Genomic DNA, 22,500 nt, shown 5'->3' with positions numbered 1-22,500 from the left:
ATATTAAAAGACGTACATACGTAAGTGATTACTCACTTACATGGTTATACAATTCTCTGTCTAGTTAGTTGCTTTTAAATATTTTCGAAAAAAACCAAAAAGATTCTATTAAAGATGTCTCGGATAAAAAAAAAATTATATCTATATATATATATATTTTTTTTTTTTTCAATTTTATATATATATATATAATATAATATAATATAATAATTTATCGTTAGACACCGGATTCATAATAATTGGCTCAATCAAAAATCGATGAGCTCATGCTCGAGAGTAAAAAGAAGAAACGAAAAAAAAAAATAAAGAAATAAAAAAATAAAAAAAGAACGAAAAAGATAAAAACAAAAAGGGCGTCATAAGATAAAGGCGATTGAATAAAAGGGATCGATCGATCGTACGGATTTACCATTAAAACGATCGAATTTTCCAGGATCTCGCGTATGGCGATTCTTTCATCTTCTTATCTCTGACAAAAGTCTTCCACGATCAAAAGAAAAGAAAAGAAAAGACAAGAAGACAAAAAAAAAAAAAAAAAGAAAAAAAAACAAGAAAAAATGAAAACTCTAGGGATCTCGAAGGGGACTATCTTTCATCCCCCCGACAGGGCTCAAGCACCCCCCACGTACTTACACACATATACGTGCATCCCCTCCCCGTTCTTTCAAGATTACAAGTGTTTATTTACGAGCTATACATATATCTCAACGATAATCGTGATTGGAGTTTGTGGGGAAAAAAAAACATTCAAAGTAAGATTACACCCTACCCTTACCCTATCCTCCCTTCTCACTCCCCATCCACCCTCTCTCTCTCCCTCTCTCTCTCTCTCTTTCTCTCTGTCTCTGTCTCGTTTTCATTGTTTTTTCGTGTACGTGTTATAAAAAAAAAAATCACCGTGTCACCTTTTGAGTTTTATCGCCTTCTCCCTCCCTCCCTCCCTCCCTCCTCACCTTTCTCCCCCTATTTCTTATTCCTCGAACGTAACAACCCTTCTTTTCAACCCTTTCTTATCTTCTTTATTTTCTTTCTTTTTTTTCTTTGAATACATATATATATATATATATATTTTTTTTTTTTTTTTTTTATTACCAGAAGAGAGAAACAAATACATTCATACACACATGTACACGTACACGCGTACAACCCCCATGTCTTTTTATTTGCACGTAATCAACCCTCAGTTAGTCCACTGTGATTACTTATTACATTGTTTTCCCTCGGCCAATCGTTTCTTATATATATATATATATTTTTTTTTTTTTTATTTTTATTTTACTCAATTTTATATGGTATCAAGGAGAGAGGAACAACACCCATCTTCCCTCCAACACCCACCCCCGTTCCCTTATCTGCCCTTGTTACCTCCCATCGTTTTATTGATTTTATTGTGAATTTTTAATTTCAATTTTAATGCAAATTTTTTTCATTTTAATTTTATTGTAAATCCTTTTGTATGTGCATGGTTAGTCGGTATATAATTTTTTCATGGAATTGTCCGAACTTAATTACGACGATGTAATTACATTTTTTTCCGATCCCCATTACAACTTTATCATTTCAATTTGTGAATATTAATTCCGATATGATCACGATATGATATGTATTTTCTTGAAAAAATGAAAAAAAAAAAAAAATAAAAAAAAATAAAAAAAAGAAAGAAAGAAAGAAAAATAAATATCGGAATAAATGGATCAAAGAAAAATATAAAATCGTGGATATTAAAGGGAAAGAAGAATGGAAATAGATCGAAATAAAATTAAGAGAAAAACTTTTTCATTATTCATTATTTTGTTATAATATTTATTCTTTTATAATTCTCGTATAGGCGTGTAATATTTTTCTTTTGGAAAAAATTTCACCGATATATATATATATATATATATTTTTTTTAATTGTTATTTCTATATAAAAAAAATATATATATATTTTTTCTATAAGGCAGATTCCTTTCAAAGTAAAATAAAATAAAATTAAGCAAAATTTGTCAATTTTTATTAATCAATTTTTACCGCGTATCGATACTACGTGTAAATTCAAATGATAGTTCTTTTCTACAAGAAAAAAAAAAAAAGAAAAGTAAACAATTTAAAAAATAATATCCATATCGTTCGTCGTTGAATAATAACGTTTTCAACGTAACGTGTAATCAACATTTACATCTTCTAAACGTGATGTGTGAGTTAATATAAAAAAATTTTAATATAAAAATTAGTTATATATCGTTACAAATATTGACAGACCCAATAGCACCGGACCCCCCAAAACCCCGAATTGCCCACCCCTAACCCTTAGTTGTTCAACCCTTTGATACGACCCAATTGACTAACAAAAATACTTTTCCTTTTTTCTGTTTCACAGCAGCGAGGAGGAGGTCGAGGAAGTGTAAGTGTCTTTGTTTATATCATCATTATCTATGTCTCTCTCTCTCTCTCTCCTCTCTCTCTCTCACTGTCTCTCTCTCTCTGTCTGTCTATTAATCCATGTCTTTCTCTTTTTCTCTTTAACAATATATCAAACCTTCTCGAATATATCCAATAATAATTTAAAAAAAAAAAAAAATAAATAACTATATTTATATATATATATATGTATATGTATGTATATATGTTCTAACCCGCACGTCTCTTCCATTTTGTTCTTTTACAGGAAGTAAGTTCCAGCTATGGGTTCTACTCGTTTATCAATACGGGGGTCACCGAAGCGGTGCCTTAGTTATTCGTTACTATCGAGAAAAAAAGAAAAAAGAAAAAAAGAAAAAGAAAAATAGAAAAGATTGAATCGATTCGAATCCAAGGAAAACAAAAAGGGAAAAAAAGAAAAAGAAAGATTTAGCAAAAAGACTGACCCGTCGCGCGTGTCGTTGTCGAAAGAAACAAAAAGGAAACAAAAATTAGAGTGAGGTATAACGAAAAGAATTGAAAAAAAAAAAAGAAAAAAAAATAGAAGAAAAGGAATAAGAAGAAAAAAAGAAAAAAAAAGTTAGACTCTGACAAATGTCCATAGGGGTGAGGGTGGGGGGTAGTAGATAAAATTTTTTATATTCTTTTAAATCAGAATTTTTAGAATGTTTTTGTTTATATATATATATATATATTTTTTTTTTTTCTTTTTATTTTTTTACTAATTAATTAATTTATTTATTTAGTTATTTTCTTGTTTCTTGTTTCTTTTTTTGTATATCTTGGAATGAAGTTGGATCGATAAGAAAAAAAAAAAAAAAAAAAAAAAAAAAAAAAAAAAAAAAATAAAGCACGTGTTTCAATGATTTCTGCTCGATCGGCCAAGAATTTTCAAGAATTATCGTTCGATCAATTAAAATCGAGATCAATCGTCATTATTCGTTCTATCTAACTCGATCATTTTTGTCATTCAATTTTTATCATTTTTCTACCTTCTGTCTCTCTCTTTCTCTCACTCTCTCTCTCTCTTCTTTCCTTTTATTTTCTTTTTCCTTCTCTTAAAAATTACAAACAAATAGTTCATCCAATAATAACCCTAACGCAATGAACGTCTATGTATATTACGATCACGTATGATGATCGAACGTTAGAAACGCGTTAGAAACGCAACTAATTTACGCCTACATTTATTATAACATTGCATATGTAGTTCAATGGATCAGTTAGAGCAATAGATCGTCTATTATTTGATTTAACGTTAAGATGTTAGATGTTAAATGAGTCATCGTCTAAGACTCTAATAGTAGGTAGTAGACCAAAATTAACATGGCGCGTTGGTGGGATTATTTTTTCACAAACCGATCGACCAATCAGATTTATCCGATCTTTTTTTCGAAACTTTTTACACGATTGTTTCTTAGCTTTTTTTTTTTTTTCTCTTTGTATTTCATTCGCGTGCTTTCTCAAAATATATTCGATTAATTCATTTTTCTTCTTTTTTCTTTTTTTTTTTCCATAAATATATACATTTGATATATCATATTTAATATATCAAAATAATATATACGTAGATACTATTGTTAGTACTCCCTCTCTCTCTCTCTCTCTCTCTCTCTCTCTCTCTCTCTCTCTCTCTCTCTTTCTCTTTCTCTTTTTATTTTTGTTTTTTGCCTCTGTCTCTGTTTCTCTTAATTATTTTAAATTTATACGAACGTTATAAGAATGAGAAGTTTCTGTGTGACGTTAGACAGACGTTAAATGAAATTTAAATATCATTTTGAAAATTATTAGGATAAGAGCGCGAAGACTTAGAACGATCATTCTTGAAATGGCGTTTTAAATTTAGAGCAGACCAGCTCTACCATCATCACGAAAATAGGGCGACCGGATGGCGCGTAGTTACTATTCTTGCGACTATATATATATATATATATATATATATATATATATATATATATATATATATATATATATATATATTTATATTTATATATATATATATATATATATATATATATACACACACACGCACACACACATATATAAATATCGTTCATATATTATTTATTAAAAATCTTATCAAAGATCGATTTTATTCGTCAAAACTGTTTTATCGATCGAGAAAAGATCAGTGAAAACATACAAAATGGCCGTCCATCTTTTAAAACGTTCGTTCGCTCTATCATTCATTCGTGGAGATGGTATAGTTAAAAAAAAAAGAAATTAAAAAAAAAAAAAAGCATGATTAGAATAGCATTAGATACACGATAAGTGATATTTACACGCGGTGTTCGTAAAATAAACGGACACCGACATTTCTCTCTCTCTCTCTCTCTCTCTCTTTCTTCTTATATTTTGATTTCATATTTCTTTATTTATTATTCTTTTTTTGAATTTTCTTTCTTTTACTTTTCTTTTTTTATTACTCTATATTCTATTCCACTTTGATTTTTTTTTCTATCTATCTATCTTTCTCTCTCTCTCTCTCTCTCTCTCTCTCTTTGTTATTTATATATCTATTTATTCGTCTATCTGTTTAATCCATTCACTCATATTATCTATTTTTCTCTCTCTTTCTCTCTTTCTCTCTCTCTCTCTCTCTCTTTCTCACTCTCTATCTATCTCTCTCTCTCTCTCCGACCGTCTCTCCACATACAACACACAAAACCAACCAATCAACCAACCAACCAATCAATTAAATCAACCACAATTATCACCACCAATTATCACCAACTACCACCACCAACTACCACCACCAACTACCACCACCAACTACCACCACCACTACCATCATCATCGTCGACCGATCGACCAACGCGGCGCGATTCGAAAAATTGAAAAATCAAAGGCAGCCGGAGAAGAAGATCGAGTAAGTTTTCAGAAAAAATATAAGTGCCATTGTGGTTTCTATTTTTTTTGGGCAGCTATTGGCTATGTTCATATATACGTTGTCGTTTCCTTTTTTTAATGTCTAACCGTTGTATTTGTCTATTTGTCGGGTTCTCGCAGTCTTTCTATCTCTATCTATCTATCTATCTATCTCTCTACCTTTCTATTTATCTATCTATCTATCTATTTGTCTGTCTCTGTCTATCTATCTGTTTATCTATCCATGTATTTCTTTCTATCTATTTGTACGTCCGCTCAATATCTGTCTCTCTCTTTCTCTCTCTCTCTCTCTCTCTCTCTCTCTCACGCTGATTACTACACTATAATATATCTCTTTGATATGTTATTTATCATTATATCGCTGATCGCCAATTATGCAAAAATACGCCAATGCAAAGCCGCATACGCCGCTGCAATAATTTACAATTGTATTTACTATTTCCTCCTACCGTTATCACGTATTTGATTTATCTATTTATTTATTTATTTATTAATTTATTTTATTTATTTATTTACATTTCTAATGTTATGTATTATCTGATCATTATGTGATTTCGTTAATGTTATTTCTTTGTTATATATTATTTTATCTTCTTTTTCTTCTACTTCTTCTTCTTCTATTTCTTCTTCTTCTTCTTCTTCTTCTTCCTCTTCTTTTTTTTTTTTTTCACTTCTTTTTTATTCTGCTTCTTATTCATATTTTTATTTTCATTCTTATTTTCTTTTTTTTTCTATTCTTTTTTTTTCCATCATACTTATTCACAAACGCAACCCTCTCGCTCATACATACAATTTATTCCACAGAGTAATTACTATATCTTTGAATCATCATCACCATCATCGCCACCATCATTATCATCCCTTCGTCGACCTTTTTCCTTTTGTTTTTTTAGATACGTAATTTTTCTTAATTTTTTTTTTTTTATTATATTTTTTTTATTATTTTTTATTATGTTATGCCTCGGTAAAGCTTATGACAAATTTTTCTTTTAATCCTTCAACGAAGTTGACCTTGACGTTACTTTTTATTCCGACACTTTCTCTTTCTCTCTCTCTCTCTCTCTCTCTCTCTCTCTCTCTCTCTCTCTCTCTCTCTCTCTCTTTACATTCACAGAGAGATGGATTTTTTTTTTTATTCATCTTTCTGTTACTCTCTTTCTCACACTTTTTTATTTGTCAATCTCATTCAACAATATCACTAGTATTTTTACTTTTTTCTTTTTTCTACTTTCATCCAAACAGTACTTACAAAAGACGACAGACCAATCACGAGCTAATTATATTTTTTGTTTGTTTTATTTTTCTTGTTTCTTCCTTTATCTTTTTTCTTTTTTCTTTTTTTTTTTTTTTTTTAATTTAAAACAAACGCTAATTAAATTACATTCAAATTCGAAATTGTGACTTATGGAACAATACTTACATAGTCACATTAAATTCAAACACACATACACACACACACACACACACACAAATGTTATCTATCCGAACTCTTAATCTTATATTTGCTATCTTTTCTTTCTCTCTCTCTCTCTCTCTCTCTCTCTCTCTCTCTCTCTCTCTCTCGATATACTTACATATATATACATGTATAATCATCATCATTTATTGGTTCGTTCGTTGTCTCTTCATATTCTCTCTCTCTCTCTATCTCTCTTTTTTTTCTTTTTTCAAGCTGTATCGCCGCAGTGTCGATGGTTTATACGAGATTACATATCACGTCCGCATTATACTTTATTTTCATCAACGGCCCAGACTCCATATCCTCTTTCGTAAAAAAGAGCAAATATATACGTTACATACATGCATATACACAAACAAAAAATACAAACAAATTTTGACACTTGACACGCATATATGCAAACAACAAAAGAGGGGGTAGGGGGAGGGGGGAAAGAACGATTAACATCTCTCTCTCTCTCTCTCTCTCTCTCTCTCTCTCTCTCTCTCTCTCTCTCTCTCTCTCAAATTAAACATTTACTTTTAGAAAAAAACGAAAAAAAAAAAAAAAAAAAACAGAAAAGACAAAAATAAAAAGCAAGTATTTCTATACATGCAAACATGGCCCTTTTCAATACACTTGTTCCTACCTAAGAAATTACTCTGTCTCTCTCTCTCTCTCTCTCTCTCTTTCTTTCTATCTATCTATCTCTTTCTTTCTCTCTTTCTTTCTCTCTCTCTCTCTCTCTCTCTCTCTCTCTCTCTCTCTCTTTATATTTCTTTTTAAATATTGTCGTCCTCGTGTCTTTGTTATTCTTTGTATGTGCGCATCGTTTATGTCGCATATAATTATTCATGTCCGTCTCTCGCATTATCGATCGAGGCATTATCGATAGAGCATTCTTATTAAATGCTATAAACGGATCTTATTTAACAATAGAAATAAAGCAAGATAAACACGAACGGACTATGGCTACAAGCCAAAATAATACCTCTAGCAAGGATCTCGAATTTAAAGAGCTTTTTACGTAACGATTAGTTGACGAATGATCTTGTTTTCTATCTCTCTCTCTCTCTCTCTCTCTAAATATATATATATATATATATATATATATATATATATATATATATGTATATATATATGTAATGTGTTTGAGAAACGATTTATATTTGTCAATGTTTTCTTTGAGCGATGATAATAATAATAACAATAATAAGAGAAGAAAAAAATTAAAAATAAACGCACACGTATCTATACACTAACTCACGCACGGACATACGGAATAGACAGCAAAAAAAAATTTATATATATATATATATATATATATATATATATATTTCGAAGCCGTGGTTCGTTCGAAAAAAAATATCTTGCCGTTCGTTCGAAAAAAAAAAAAAAAAAAGAAAATAATCTTGTCGTTCATTCGATCCATTTGTCTCTTGTCGGAGACGATTTAATAAGATGTAAAGAAAAGCAAACGAAAAAAAGAAAAAAAAAAGAAAAAAAAAAAGGAAAAAAACTGATTGGAACAAAACGAAACAAAGTCAAAAATTACGAAGACTTTCGTTTTAGGTGGATGAAATTGTTTAGATCGAGAAAAAAAGAAATGAATAGAACAAAATAAAAACAAAAAAAAAAAAGAATACAATAAAATAAACAAGGAAAGCGGAAAGAAAATATTATTATGCCTAAGCAACATCGCCTTTCTTTATAACGCGGCTTTTGCGCAAAAATTTACACAGACACACAGACACACACACACACACATACATACATACATACATACATACACTCAAACACGCAGAAAAGCGCGAACTCTTTCTTCGTCACACATCAATCTGCCTTTTTTATATAGATATTAATCAACCTGTACTTTCTCTTTTTTATAGGGGTAGGGCGTCCCAAAAGTAAGTTGAAATCGCTCGAGGTGTTTTATTATATACGTCAATAATACTTCTTTCCACCCCCCCTCTACTCGCCCCCCTACGCCGTCCAACTATCAATCACTTTTCTTTCTCTTTCTGTGTCTCTTTGTCTATTTTCTTTCTCTCTCTCTCTCTCTCTCTCTCTCTCTCTCTCTCTCTCTCTCTCTCTCTCTCTCTCCCCCCGCTCCTCTCCCTTTTCGTTCGCTCTGATCAACAAAATCCTTTGCGCTCCTATTCAGTGAAAGAAAAGAAATTCTGATTAATTAATTTAAAGAAAAAAAAAAAGAAAAAAAAAAAAAAGAAAAACAGAAGATCAAACGAACGAAATCCTTTCAATACTTTCGAAAGGTTTTTGTTTTTTTTTCTTCTTCTTCTTTTTTTTTTTTTTTTTTTTTGATAATTCATTCGCCGTAGATAATAAATCTTTTTTTTCTGGTTTCCTTTTCTTTTTTTTTTTTTTTTTACTTTTCTCTCGTCCATGGACGTATTGTGTTTCGTGAAAGAAAAATATAAGAACGAAAAAAAAAACATGAAAAGAAAAAAATCTGAGGAAAAAGAAACAAAAAAGAAATTTTGGCAGCTATCTGGCCGGACCGCATACCAATTGCATAACAAGCATATGCAACTAATTTAACCTGCGTTGTCTGGATAATCGCCAAAAAACGCGCGCGCACGCTCTTATTTCATAGTTAGATATATACATATATACATAGATATATGCATACACGCATACATACATGTAATAAGTCTAGTAGTATCTATCAGAGGTTTATTCTTACGCTTAAACGACCGAATTTTATGCGAATTTCGTAATAGAATATAGCGATCTTACGACCGAACGAAATTAAATTCGAATTAAATTTTTCTATACGAATCTATTCATAGAGGAATTTTGAAGTTTTGAAATTTTTGAGTGAAGTAAAAATGGAAAAGAAGAAAAGTGCTCCCGTTGCAGAGCGCATCCCTCAGCCCTAGCCGCCGGCCCCCCCCCTTCCCCCGCCTCCCGAACACCATCACATCCGACACGCCAGTGCTGACACTTTGTTTAATCGCCCGTTTGCCAAATCACAACCCCTGCCCAGCCCCCTCCCCTATCAAAAAAAAGCCCAGCTATCTTTCTCTCTCTCTCTCTCTCTCTCTCTCTCTCTCTCTCTCTCTCTCTTCCTCTATCTCTATCTCTCTCTCTCTCTTTCACGTGTATCTTTATGTCTTTTGTATCTCTTTTATGCAGTTATATATACCCTCGCAATGTTATTTTCGTGTTCTTATATTTATTTATTTATATTCTTTTTTTGTCCATCGATCCATCCATCCATCTGTCTATCTATCTATCTATCTATCTATCTATCTATTTATCTATTTATCTATTTATCTATCTGTCTATCTGTCTGTCTGTCTGTCTATCTACCTGTCTATTTATTCTATCTGTTTATTTATATCATCTATGTTTCTCTAAATATTGTTTATTAACGAGTGATAGATAATCGTTTTATCTAAGGAGAAAAAAAAAAGAAAAAAAAAGAAAAAAAAAAAAAAAATCAAAATTATTCGTATATTCCTTACGTTCATCACGATTGTTGTTGTTCCTTTTCTGGTTTTCTTTGCATTGTTCTTCTTTCTCTTACCCCTTCATACGCCCTCGTCCATCCCCCGTCCATCATCCCAATGTGTACGTACCCACACACGTACTTTACGTACTTACATTAGTGTGTGTATTCTTCATTCCGAAAAAACAAAAAAAAAAAAAAAAAAGAAAAAAAAGGGACTCGTCGAACTTGCACAACTAACATATCTCCTATCACCCTATCACCCATCGCCGAACTACTCCATCTGCACCCCACCCCCCCCCCCCTAAAAGAAGGTTTCGTTCATCTCGTTCTTTTTCTTCATCACCATTTTTTCATTGGTTTTGTTTTTTTTTTTATTAACAATTAATCGAACACGGATTAATTGTTATTCTCGTAATAATAATTACGTAATTAACGTAATCGATTTAAGTTATATGGATCTCTATTTTTATCTCTCTCTCTGTCTCTCTTTTTCTCTCTCTCTCTCTCTCTCTCTCTCTCTCTCTCTCTCTGTTTCTCTCTTTCTCTCTCTTTCTATCACGTGTATACTTTACGCATTTATATAGATTTAATTCGTTCAACTATAAAAAAAAAAAAAAAAAAGACAAAAAGAATAAATAAATAAAAAAATAAGAAATAAAAAGAAAGAAAAGAAGAAAACAAAGAAGAAAATTCCAAAGAATTTTCTTTCGAATTTTCTTTCGAAAAAAAAAAAAAAAGAAAAATCCGTACGATAACCTCGTTTATATAGAGTACACAGAGAGTACATATAGAGTATATCGAGATGATCATCTCTCGAGATATTATTCTTAGTACGAATTCCAAAGAGAGAGAGAGAGAGAGAGAGAGAGAGAGAGAGAGAGAGAGAGAGAAAGAGACAGAGATAAAACGCGTTTTCGTAGAACGAAACCTCAGGGTGGGTTCGCTGACACCACAAAAATCGACGACGATGACGACGACGACGATGACGACGACGACGACTATTTCGACGACGATGAGGACGACGACAAATACGACGATAGTTAGCTGCTTCTAGAGTATCTATAATCACGACTTATGGCCGACTGGTTTTCTTGGCATTCGGTCAAGTATCTCTCTCCCCCTCTCAGCCCCCCCTCTCTCTCTTTCTCTCTCTCTCTCTTGAACTATCTATCTATCTATCTATATCTCTATTTCTATCTCTATCTATTTTTCGCTAGCTCGCTCGCTCGCTCGCTATCAATCTTTTCGTAATTTTTTGCGACGATGACGATGACGATGACGAAAACATAAAAGACGATGATTCACGATGCCCGAAATGATAACGCGATTCGAATTAGAATACGTGGTGCATTATGAAATCATTTAAAACCCAATGATTCTCAAAATTGTTGCTACACGTAATAACAACTCATTCGTTGAAGGTAACGTGAGAGAAAGGGGTACGAAACAAGTACAATACAGACCCTGTCTCGTGATAGCTCGTATGGAGGTAGAAAAAATAAAAGAAATAAAAAAAAGGGGAAAAAAAAGAAGAAAAAACAAAAAAAAAGAAAAAAGAAAAAAAGAATGCAAATAAAAATAAAAGAGAAAAAGTGAAGGCCATTAAAAATCCTCGCGATTACGCTCCTGAAGGATTTTAAATCCAAATTTTTCGTATCCACCTTCTTTCTTTTAATGTGCATACATACATACACACATATATATATATATATATACATGTATTTTTTTTTTTTTTTATTTTTTTACTTTATTCAACATTGTTGTCATATACACATACACACACACGTATATATATATATATATATATAACTATAGTTTGATTTATTTATAAAAGGGTTACGTTATTTATACACGCATACACACACATACACGCACAAATTTCAAATGGATACGTGAAGCATTAAATTTGATTTGAGAAACATTGATGGTTCAGCCTACATCCCCCTATCATTATCATTTTTTTTTATCTCTTCATAATAATCCTATTTCAATTTCATTTGTCCTGCGTCCACCTTCGTGGTCATCGAATGAAAAAAGAAAAAACAAAAAAAAAAAAAAAGGAAAAAAGAAAAGAAAAAAAGCAAAGAAAAGAAAATGAGAAAAAAACGAACGACTTCCAAGTTCGAATTTCGTTCTCTCGTTTTTTTCTTCCTCTCACTTTTTTCTTTTTTTCTTCCTTTTGGGGGCACACCACTAGCCCCCCCCCCCCTGTATATCAATCCAAATTATCCACCATTTTGAACGATCGATCGTCTCGAATGTCCCGAATCTTGAACGACGAAAACAATTGATAACGTTACGTTATTCGTACGTCAATTAATTGAAGATCAATCGTATTAATTAATTATATTAATTATCAGACTGATTAATTAATTATCGTCAATATCGATGATCGAGGGAAAAATTGTTTGAGATTGATCGATCGTTTCTTTGAAAGGGGAGATGGTTAGGAGTTAGGGTTGTAGAGGGTGAGAAGGAGGAAAAGGAAAAAAAGAAAAAGAAAATAAACAACGAAGTTGTTCTCTATCGTTTTTGTTTCAAAGACTGAATCGGGATCATTAAGCTCTACTGGTTACTATCAGAGCTATATTTGTTAAGGGATCGAGAAATTTAAGATAACAAAAGATCCAAAAGAAAAAGAAAATTAAATAAAAGTAAAATAGATCCCTAGCAAATTCACACGTGCTTTCACGTAATGTATATATATATATATACATATTTTTTTTCTTTTTATTTGTTTTTTATTTTCTATACTTTCCTCTCTCTCTCTCTCTCTCTCTCTCTCTCTCTCTCTCTCTCTCTCTCTGTCTCTCTCTTTTTTATCTGTCTGTCTTTTATGTCTGTCCGTTCGTTTCTGTCTATTTGTCCGTCCGTTTCTATTTTTCTTTGTTCTATATATACATATATATTTTCTCTCTCTCTTTCTCTCTCTCTCTCTCTCTTTCTCTCTTTCTCTCTGTCTCTCTCTCTCTTTCACGTTTGTCTATTTTTTGTCTCTGTCCGTCTGTCCGTCCGCCTGTGTATGTGTGTATTGTTGGATGTGGGTTGCGTAAGATATCACGTTGCGACATAACAATTAACTTGGTGTCGATACGCGATAATGAATGATTATAATGATGATTATGATGACGTTGACGAGACTTTCGTAAAAGAACGAAACAATACAATACAAAAGAAAAAATAAAAATATGGCGTACGGAGCTTTGGAGGACACATCTCAGTGTCCTTTCATGGAACAACCATCAATCTCTCCTCAAAAGGACTAAAGAGTCTTACTTTTGTTTTCGTTCCGGCGTGATACAGGGACTCCGGGGAGAATATCGAGTTTATGAAGGTGAGTAACACTAGTAATAGTAATAGTAATAGTAATAGTAATAATAATAGTAATAGTGTAATAGGTTTTTTTGTTTTTTTTCTTTATTTTTCCCCTAAACTGATTCTTAATTTTATTATGAAAAATTATTTCTTTTCTTTTGCATCACATAAGTAAAAAAGAAATGTCATGAATTTTTTTTTGTTTTTTCTTTTTTTTTTTTTTTTCTTTTTTTATTGGCCATCCAAAATAGTAAAAGTAGTTTTTCATTGGTCCAAGTCGAATTAATAATTATTGTACGAATTTTTATTTAAATCTTGAGCATGACAAAATTTTATGTTATATTCTATGTATATATATAAAACTTTTTTTATACTCAAGATTCAAATAAAAATTTAAATAATAATTGGCATTAGTAGTTTATATATGTAAATAAACAATGTTGTTACAGTAGTAAATAAAAAAATAATCAATTAAAAATAAATATATATATATATATATTTATATTTATATTTATATTTTAATATTTTATATATATATTTATATTAAAAATATTTATTATTATAATTATTATTTATAATAATTTTACATTCAGTAATATATAATAATAATAATAATAATTATATATATATATATATATATATATATATATATATATATATACATTATTAAATGCAGTAAGTTATTTCGGAATAATAAAATCTAATCCAATACTAATAATGAAACATTTTTTACGTGCCTATATCATTTTTATTATCGTTATGTCGGTAAGTTCGATCGCAAAAAAAAAAAAAGAATTATTTCTTATCGTACGTTTTATAATACTTCGTAAAGAAATTATTTCACGAGGGTGATTTTATTTAATATGATTTTATTATTGATATTATGAAAAATAAATTTTAATGTGCAATATTTAACATTTTTACGAATTGATATAATTTTTATCGTTCGGTTTTTTTCGACGTAAAAAAAAATATATATATATATATGTATTAGGTGTTATTAATTTTTATCGAACATTTTTTATCGTCCATTTTAAAAAGAGCTTGTATAAAAAAAGAAATAAAAAAAGAAAGAAATCGCTTCTTTCCATTACGAGAATTTTATTACTAATAAAAAATTTTATTTCCGTAAAAAGAAATATTAATTACCTGAGAAATAATTTTTATACAGGAAATAATTAAATAAATTAATTGATATAATTAAAATGGAAATAATTAATGATTCAATATTTTCATTCAATAATTGACCAAAAAAAAAAAAAGCAAGAGTTAATTGATTATTTTTCTGTAGAAAATATTTAAAAAGAAGAAGGAAATAAAAAAGTGATGAAGTAACAAATAAAAAAAAAAAAAAAGAAAAAAAAAAGATAAAACACACATATATATATACATATATAAAAGAATTATCGTAGATGATATTTTTCGGATTTTATCGATTTATCGATTTCGCGATAGCGCGATCTATGGATGATAAATATAGGTCATTTTTATTTTTCAATATTATTACAGAGGCAAGAACAGAAGAGAAGCGATCTCGATGAACAACTTAAGGAATACATCGCGGAATGGAGAAAGCAGAGAGCCAAGGAAGAAGAGGAACTCAAACGTCTCAAGGTATTTATTTATTTTCTATTGAACAACAAGATTATATTTATTCTATCGTCAAAATTTAACAATGGAAATATTTACAAATTGATTTTCTGCCGTCGTGCTTTTTTTTCTTTTTTTTTTTTTTTTTTTTTTTAATTTTTTTTTCTTTTTCATTCACCCCTTAGGAGAAACAAGCTAAGCGCAAGATCACCCGCGCCGACGAAGAAAAGAGATTGGCTCAGAAGAAGAAGGAAGAGGAGGAACGTCGTCAACGTGAAATTGGTAATAATAATAATAATAATAATAATAATAATAATAATTTTTTGTTTGCTTTTTTTTTTCTTTTTTTCTTCTTTTTTTCATTAGCCATCCAAAATAGTAAAAGTGGGTTTTAATTGATCCAAGTAGAATTAATAATTATTGTTCGAATTTTTATTTTTCGAATCTTCAGCATGAAAAAATTTTATGTTTATTTTACGTTTAAAAAATTATCATTGTCGATTTTTATTCAATAACTGAGTTATCGAATTACGATTGAAAAATGAAAGGAATAAAAAAAAGGATAAAAAAAAAAAATAAATAAATAAAAGAAAATTATGCTTCCTGCATATTAGAGCCATTTATGGCAACGACAATACTACGATTATTAAATAAGAAAATATGCGATGAATGTTTAACGAGAAATATTTTTTTTTACATTTTTAGATATTAAAATTAAAAAGAATTCTTTCTTTTTTTTTTCTTTTTTTTTTTTTTTTTTTTAACTGAAATTAATCCTAATCGTGCACATCTGAAAATAATTTCAAATTGTAGATCACTTGGGGGATATTTTGTGAGAATAATTTTTACTTCGAAAAAAAAAAAAAAAGGAAAGAAAAGAAAAACAAGAAAATATTCATTCGAAGCCTCGGAAATAATGATCGACAGATTTGAAAAAGACATTTCCAATTCTGTCATTATATAAAAAAAAAATATATATATATATATATCATGAATCACGGGATGGACGAATTATTTTAAATTGAAGTTCAAAGTTCGTGTTGTTCTATGCCCTACAGGCACGATTAGGGTTAAAAAAAAAAAAAAAAAAGAAACAAAAAGAGCTACGATCTTAAATATCTCGTTGATGCAAGAACGTAAGTTCGGAAAACTTCGTAGTGTCAGAAAAAAAAAAAAAAAAAAAAAATAAAAAAAGGAGAGGGGAAGAAAAAAAATATAATTTTTAACGTCGACCCACCCACGTAACTCCACTCGATTTTCTCTCTCTCTCTCTCTCTCTCTCTCTCTCTCTTTGTCTCTCTCCTTTTGTTTTTCTTTTTCTTTCCATCTTTTATTCACTTTTCGTATTAAATTTCAACAGAGGAAAAGAAACAACGTGACATTGAGGAAAAGAGACGACGCCTCGAGGAATCCGAAAAGAAACGTCAGGCTATGATGCAAGCGATGAAGGACCAAGCAAACAAGAAAGGACCTAACTTTACCATTACGAAGAAGGACCTCGGGGTAAGTTGTTCTTCGATCGTCCACGATCGTCCTCGATCCTCCTCGATCGTCCTCGATCAAGACTACGATATATCTTTCTTGAAAAATTACATATTACATATATACATATATATACACACATATATGTAAGACATAAGTTTATATGAATTTTATAATTGTATATGTAAGACGTAAGTTCATGTGAATTTTTTTTTCATCCATTTGATCTCACTAATAAAATTATGAGTTTGTTATCATAATTTTTGAACACATATATATGTATACATATATTTTATACTTATATATACTTACATATATATATATATATATATATATATATATATATATATATACTTACATTACATTTATAATTATATATACTTATATATATATATTTAAATTTTTTCGACACAGGGTAATCTCTCATCGGCCCAATTGGAACGTAACAAGACGAAGGAACAACTCGAGGAAGAGAAAAAGATATCATTGAGTATTCGCATTAAACCATTAGAGATTGAGGGATTATCGATTGATAAACTCCGTTTCAAGGCCACCGAACTTTGGGATACTATCGTTAAATTAGAAACTGAGAAGTACGATCTCGAGGAGAGACAAAAACGTCAAGATTACGATGTGAGTATTATTTTATTATAACGAATAAATTATTCTCAATTTTGTCGAAATGAATAATAAAATATTAGGAATTTGATTTCTATGAGACTTATTTATTATAGCTTACATTTAAGTCTCGTTTATATGTACGAATAAAAAAAGAAAAAAAAAAAAAAAGTATGAGAATAAAATTAATTCAAGCGTATTATAATGTGATTAGCGTTACGATTGAATTTTAAATGCTTCGTTCTTACTTTCTTTTTGGTTTTTCTGTTTACGTTTGTTTGTTTGTTTGTTTGTTTGTTTTTAGCTTAAAGAGCTGAAGGAACGTCAGAAACAACAATTGAGGCACAAGGCTTTGAAAAAAGGTTTAGATCCTGAAGCCCTTACCGGCAAGTATCCTGTAAGTAAAAAAAGAATTTATTAATGCGCATATATGTATGTACAATTTTATTACACTTATCACAGCTTACACAAATGTCTATATATATAAAAAAAAATATAATAATGATTTCTTTTTTTTTTTATATATATATATTATTTTATATATGTATATATATATATATTATATATATATTCGTAGCCGAAGATTCAAGTTGCCTCGAAGTATGAACGTCGCGTCGATACCAGGTCTTACGACGACAAGAAAAAACTTTTCGAGGGTGTAAGTATTATATATTTCTTTCATACTCTATTTTTTTTTTTTTTTTTTTTTTCTTTTTTAATCGTCGAACAGACTTGTTAATCTATCGAAAGGAAAAAGAAAAGAAAAAAAAAAAAAAAAAATGAGCGATCAAACCAAAATCAAGAACGGTGCCGCGATAAGAGGGAAAATAGGATGGGATAATAGTGTAGAGAGTGAATGAAAAAAATATAAAAAAAAAAAAAAAAAAAAAAAAAGAAAAAGAAAAGAAATAAAATAAAGGGAGGGGGGAAGAGGGGTCGAAGAAATGGGAAAGAAAAAACAAGTCGATCGAAATTATTGGATGGGAATCAGGGAGATGATTGAATTATAAAAAGATAGGACTGGGGTGGGGGTGGGGGGTTGGGAAAGTAAGGAATGGAAAGGGAAATTGTGTGCGAGTGTGAGTGTGCGAGAATATTTTCAATTGATGACGAAGTCATTTTAGAAATGTCACATAATTGAATCGCAGGGCTATGACACGCTTTTAGCGGAGTACAACGAGAAACTGTGGAAACAGAAAACAGAACAGTTCATGAAGCGCACCAAAAGTGAGTGGATTCGATCGTCTCTTCTCTATAAGTGTCTTTACCCCTTCGTAGCCCCTCACCCCTGCCCAGTACCATCGACTCACCGTGCCCGACCCACCGGCCCGATGGGGCCCGGGCCCCCACCCCCCACCGACCCCAGAAGCCCGGGTCATTTAGTTATTGTCAACCAACCAACCCAGAACAACTTTTCTTTTTTTTTTGCTTGATTTTGTTGATTGCAACCAAAACCGAGAAACGATAAGTGTTGATAATTTTGCGTACCCCCGACCCCCTGCCCTCCCCTGGCAGCCCTTTGTTATTTTTCTTTTTTTTTTTTTCTTTTTCTTTTTTGAAGGTTTGACTAAACGATCGAACTGACAATTAAACGGATCGTACACCTGCAATAACACTTACAATCACTTATCGATATTTTATATGTATGTATGTAAGTGTTGGTTTCTTTTATTTTTTTTTTTTTTTTTTCGTTAGACCTAAAGAGCACGACCAATTTAGTCAGCCGTGTCACGTACCATACTCTAAAACAAATTCCGAATGAGAATTTCATTTGATTTTTTCTTTTTGAAAAAGCATGCGACACTGTGGTTTTTATAAAGGATAAGATCAAGATACAGCCCCAACCCGCCCACCCCCCACCACCCCATCATACCCCAAAAAAAAGGAAATATTCATTATCGTTCGAGGGAGAAAAAGTAGAATGAAGATAAAAAATAATAATGACAATAATACCGATGGAATACTTTTGATGAAATAATTACGAACGAAAAAAGAAAAAAAAAAAAAAAAAAGAAAAACAGAAAAAGAAAGTAAAGGATAAATTCATCCTTGAAAAAGGACTATAACGAAGACCAAGGAGAAGAATGCGTTTGGTTAGAACGTCAAATTTTGATAAAATATTTGGAGATTTTGAATTAACGTTTTTTTCTCTTTTTTTTCTTGTTCTTTTTTTGTTTTTTTTTTTTTTTTTTTTTTGTAACTTTTTACTAGTTACGTTTCGATGACACGTGTTAAATATTATTCGTTAACATTTAATCTCGTGTCCTAATTATTCCAACAATGACCGCTCGAAATTAGGGTCTCACGCCACCCCTCCCCCCACCAACCCCTCAGCCCTATTTCGTCGCCGTCGTCGTCGTCGTCGTCCTAGTCGTCAACCAGGAAGATTAATAAAAACAAAGAGACAAAGAATGTGATATCGCACTGAAGAAAAATGAAAATTGTCCCTTGAAAATTGTCCTTGATGTGTCTAACATTATCCCTGCATGCCATTTTGTCCATTAATGTTTCAGGGTCTGACCGAACAGCAAAAGGAGATAATAGAAAAGCAATGGACCCAACAGAAGGAACAATTCCTTGGTCGTCAAAAGAGTATGTATTAATATGGATCGTCATTGAAATCCTTCGTGTCTAATTAAAATTTTATAATATTTACGTTCGATAGTATTTTGTCTGTGAAAAGTCGTCGGAGAGAGAACAAAGAAAAAAAAAAAAAGAAAGAAACAAAGAAAATAAATAAATAAATAAATAAATAAAAAGGAAAAAGAAAGAAAGGAAGGGAACGCTTCTCGTTCTTTCTTTCTTTCTTTTCTTTTTAGATTTTCTTTTTTTTTATTTTTGTGCTAAATATTTCAATGACACTGTGTTACACTCTGACAACGAGCGTTATAGGTATGTATGTATGTGTATATATATGTATATATATATATACACATATAATAATGAAAGAAAGTAAAAAATTATAAAAAATGAATTAAAAAATAAGAATAAAAATGTCCAAAAAAATGAAAAAAAAAAAAAATCCCGTTACAGCGAAGTTACCGAAATGGTTCGGCGAGAGGCCCGGCAAGAAAGCTGGCGATCCAGAATCACCGGAGGGCGAAGAGGACGTGAAGGCCGCGGCCGATGACGATCTCGAGGAGCCACAATTCGACGAAGAAGAGGAGGAGGAGGAAGAGGAGGAGGGTGAGGATAAGGAGGAGGAAGAGGAAGAGGAAGAAGAGGAGGAGGAGGAAGAGGAGGAGGAGGAAGAAGAGGAGGAGGAAGAGGAAGAAGAATAAAAAGCCGATTCGGAGCTATTATTATTATTATTATTATTATTATTATTATTATTATTATTATTATTATTATTAATAATATTATTATTATTACTACTATTATTATTATTACTATTAATATTATTATTATTATTATTATTATTATTATTATTATTATTATTATTACTACTATTACTATTACTATTATTATTGACTACGAGGAGAGCTAATCTTAAAAAAGGAAAACTAAATGAAATAAAAATAATGAAAGAACTAAGCAAAACAAGCAAACAATAAAATCAAAATCAAATAAAATGATATGGAATAAAATGAAATGAAATGAAATAAAGTAAAATGAAATGAAATAAATTGAAAAAGTTCCTAGAACGAAGGCCAAAAATATTCCCAGATAAAGTTCAAACGGTCGATTGAACTCTTTCATTTATCTCACGAGAGAGAGAGAGAGAGAGAGAGAGAGAGAGAGAGAGAGACCTTCTTAATTTTACTTTTGTAGTTTTACAAATTGGAAAAGGGAAAAGAAAAAAGATAAATAATAAAAATAAACAAAGGAAAGAAATATTATTGGACAATAAAGTAAACTCAAAGAGAAGGATCGATTGATTTTTCGAAACATTTATTACGGGAATTTTGTTGGCTCAGCGATAGGGACTTTTTTGAATTCACCCTGTATTTTTTACGCTTGTCACGCACATACTTACGTTTCTTTGTTTGTTTATTCGTTTGTTTGTACGTGTGTGTGTCTGTGTGTGTATGTGTGTGTGTGTGTTCATCGGGTTTTTTATTCGCACATATCACCCCACAGAAATAGTCGTAGTTATTCGTATAAAAGGTAAACGTAAAAACAGAGAGAAATGAAAGAATAAAAAAGAGAAAAAGAAGAGAAAAAAAAAATGAAAATAAAAAGAAAATGATAACAATAAAAGAAAAGGGGGGGGGGAGGGACTGAAATGAAAAAAAGAAAGAAAGAAAGAAAGAAAGAAAGAAAGAAAAGAATCCGAGAAGCAAGATGAATTGAAAGCCGAATTTTATGAAACAAAAATGTCTATGAAAGCTTCGAACGTGGGTATTAAGTTAGTAATCCGGATTTCGTACGTGCATATTTGAAAAAATATTGAGAGAGAGAGAGAGAGAGAGAGAGAGAGAGAGAGAGAGAGAGAGAGAGAGAGAGAGAGAGAGAGAGAGAGAGAGAGACAGATGGGGATACAAAAAGGGGAAGATTATGCGTGAATATTTTCTGACGAAGCAAAAAAAGCCAAAAAGAAAAAAAGAAAAAGAAAAAAGAAAAAGGGCGAAAAAAAAAGAAACCACGACGATAGTTCTTTTCTCCTATTTTTTTTCCCCTCTCACCCTCACCCGCACTCACTCTCTTTCTCTCTCTCTCTCTCTCTCTCTCTCTCTATTCATTTTTTTTTCCTTCTTCCTTTGTTTCTCTTTCCAATGTATTAGGCACACGTTTCTAAATGGTCACACTTGACCCCGACCTTTTCCATTCTCACTCGAGTATTCTTCTATTACGAGTGTATACCGGATATTGGTATGAACGAAAATAACCAATCGAGCGGACACATCGCTCCTTTCGTAACAATTTTTCTTCTCTACCTCTTTTTTTTCTCTCTTTTTTTTCTTTTTTCTTTTTTCTTTTTTACTACCCTTTTCCTTTCTTTTTTTCCATTTAATCCCAGGCCCATCCCCCTTGTCCCCACGTAACCTCCATCACGCTGCCATTACTATCACCGATATCACTACTACGACGATCGATCGATCGATCGATCGATCGATCGATCTGTCTATCTCATCTCGATAAATTACTTTTGCATAAAATTATTGAATGATTATATTTACTCAACGCTTATCATTATAATCGAACGAAAATAAAATTGTTAATGTCGAAGAATTAAACGTATTTACGTAAATCATTATTCTAAGAACGATTAGGGCTTTATATACTACTCTCGACTTAATGAAATAAATCGATTGAAATTATCGGAATCATTTTAATTTCAATTGATTGAC

General features: G+C 30.9%; 1 protein-coding gene across 8 annotated transcripts in view; it reads left to right on the top strand.

The window, feature by feature from the left end:
• LOC124431053 (troponin T, skeletal muscle) overlaps positions 1 to 20,493 on the top strand; it is a 24,127-nt gene extending 3,634 nt beyond the window's left edge. For 2 of the 8 annotated variants that reach the window (XM_046978436.1, XM_046978437.1), the window contains exons 3-14: positions 2,362 to 2,389; positions 5,251 to 5,271; positions 8,619 to 8,636; positions 13,508 to 13,538; positions 15,029 to 15,133; positions 15,295 to 15,391; positions 16,470 to 16,612; positions 17,006 to 17,224; positions 17,514 to 17,606; positions 17,787 to 17,867; positions 19,723 to 19,801; positions 20,243 to 20,493. In XM_046978436.1, the coding sequence (XP_046834392.1) occupies positions 13,533 to 13,538; positions 15,029 to 15,133; positions 15,295 to 15,391; positions 16,470 to 16,612; positions 17,006 to 17,224; positions 17,514 to 17,606; positions 17,787 to 17,867; positions 19,723 to 19,801; positions 20,243 to 20,490 (1,071 nt within the window). In that variant the 5' untranslated portion in view covers positions 2,362 to 2,389; positions 5,251 to 5,271; positions 8,619 to 8,636; positions 13,508 to 13,532 and the 3' untranslated portion in view covers positions 20,491 to 20,493. Of the gene's footprint in view, positions 1 to 2,361; positions 2,390 to 5,250; positions 5,272 to 8,618; positions 8,637 to 13,507; positions 13,539 to 15,028; positions 15,134 to 15,294; positions 15,392 to 16,469; positions 16,613 to 17,005; positions 17,225 to 17,513; positions 17,607 to 17,786; positions 17,868 to 18,357; positions 18,437 to 19,722; positions 19,802 to 20,242 lie in introns of all 8 variants that reach the window. The other 6 variants (XM_046978438.1, XM_046978439.1, XM_046978433.1 and 3 more) reach the window with 4 other exon arrangements.
• Positions 20,494 to 22,500: the final 2,007 nt, after the last annotated feature.

This window comes from Vespa crabro, chromosome 20 (assembly GCF_910589235.1).
Source record: "Vespa crabro chromosome 20, iyVesCrab1.2, whole genome shotgun sequence".
Classification (NCBI taxonomy): domain Eukaryota; kingdom Metazoa; phylum Arthropoda; class Insecta; order Hymenoptera; family Vespidae; genus Vespa; species Vespa crabro.
Note: the sequence above shows the minus strand (reverse complement) of the source record. Positions and strands in the feature narration are given on the sequence as shown.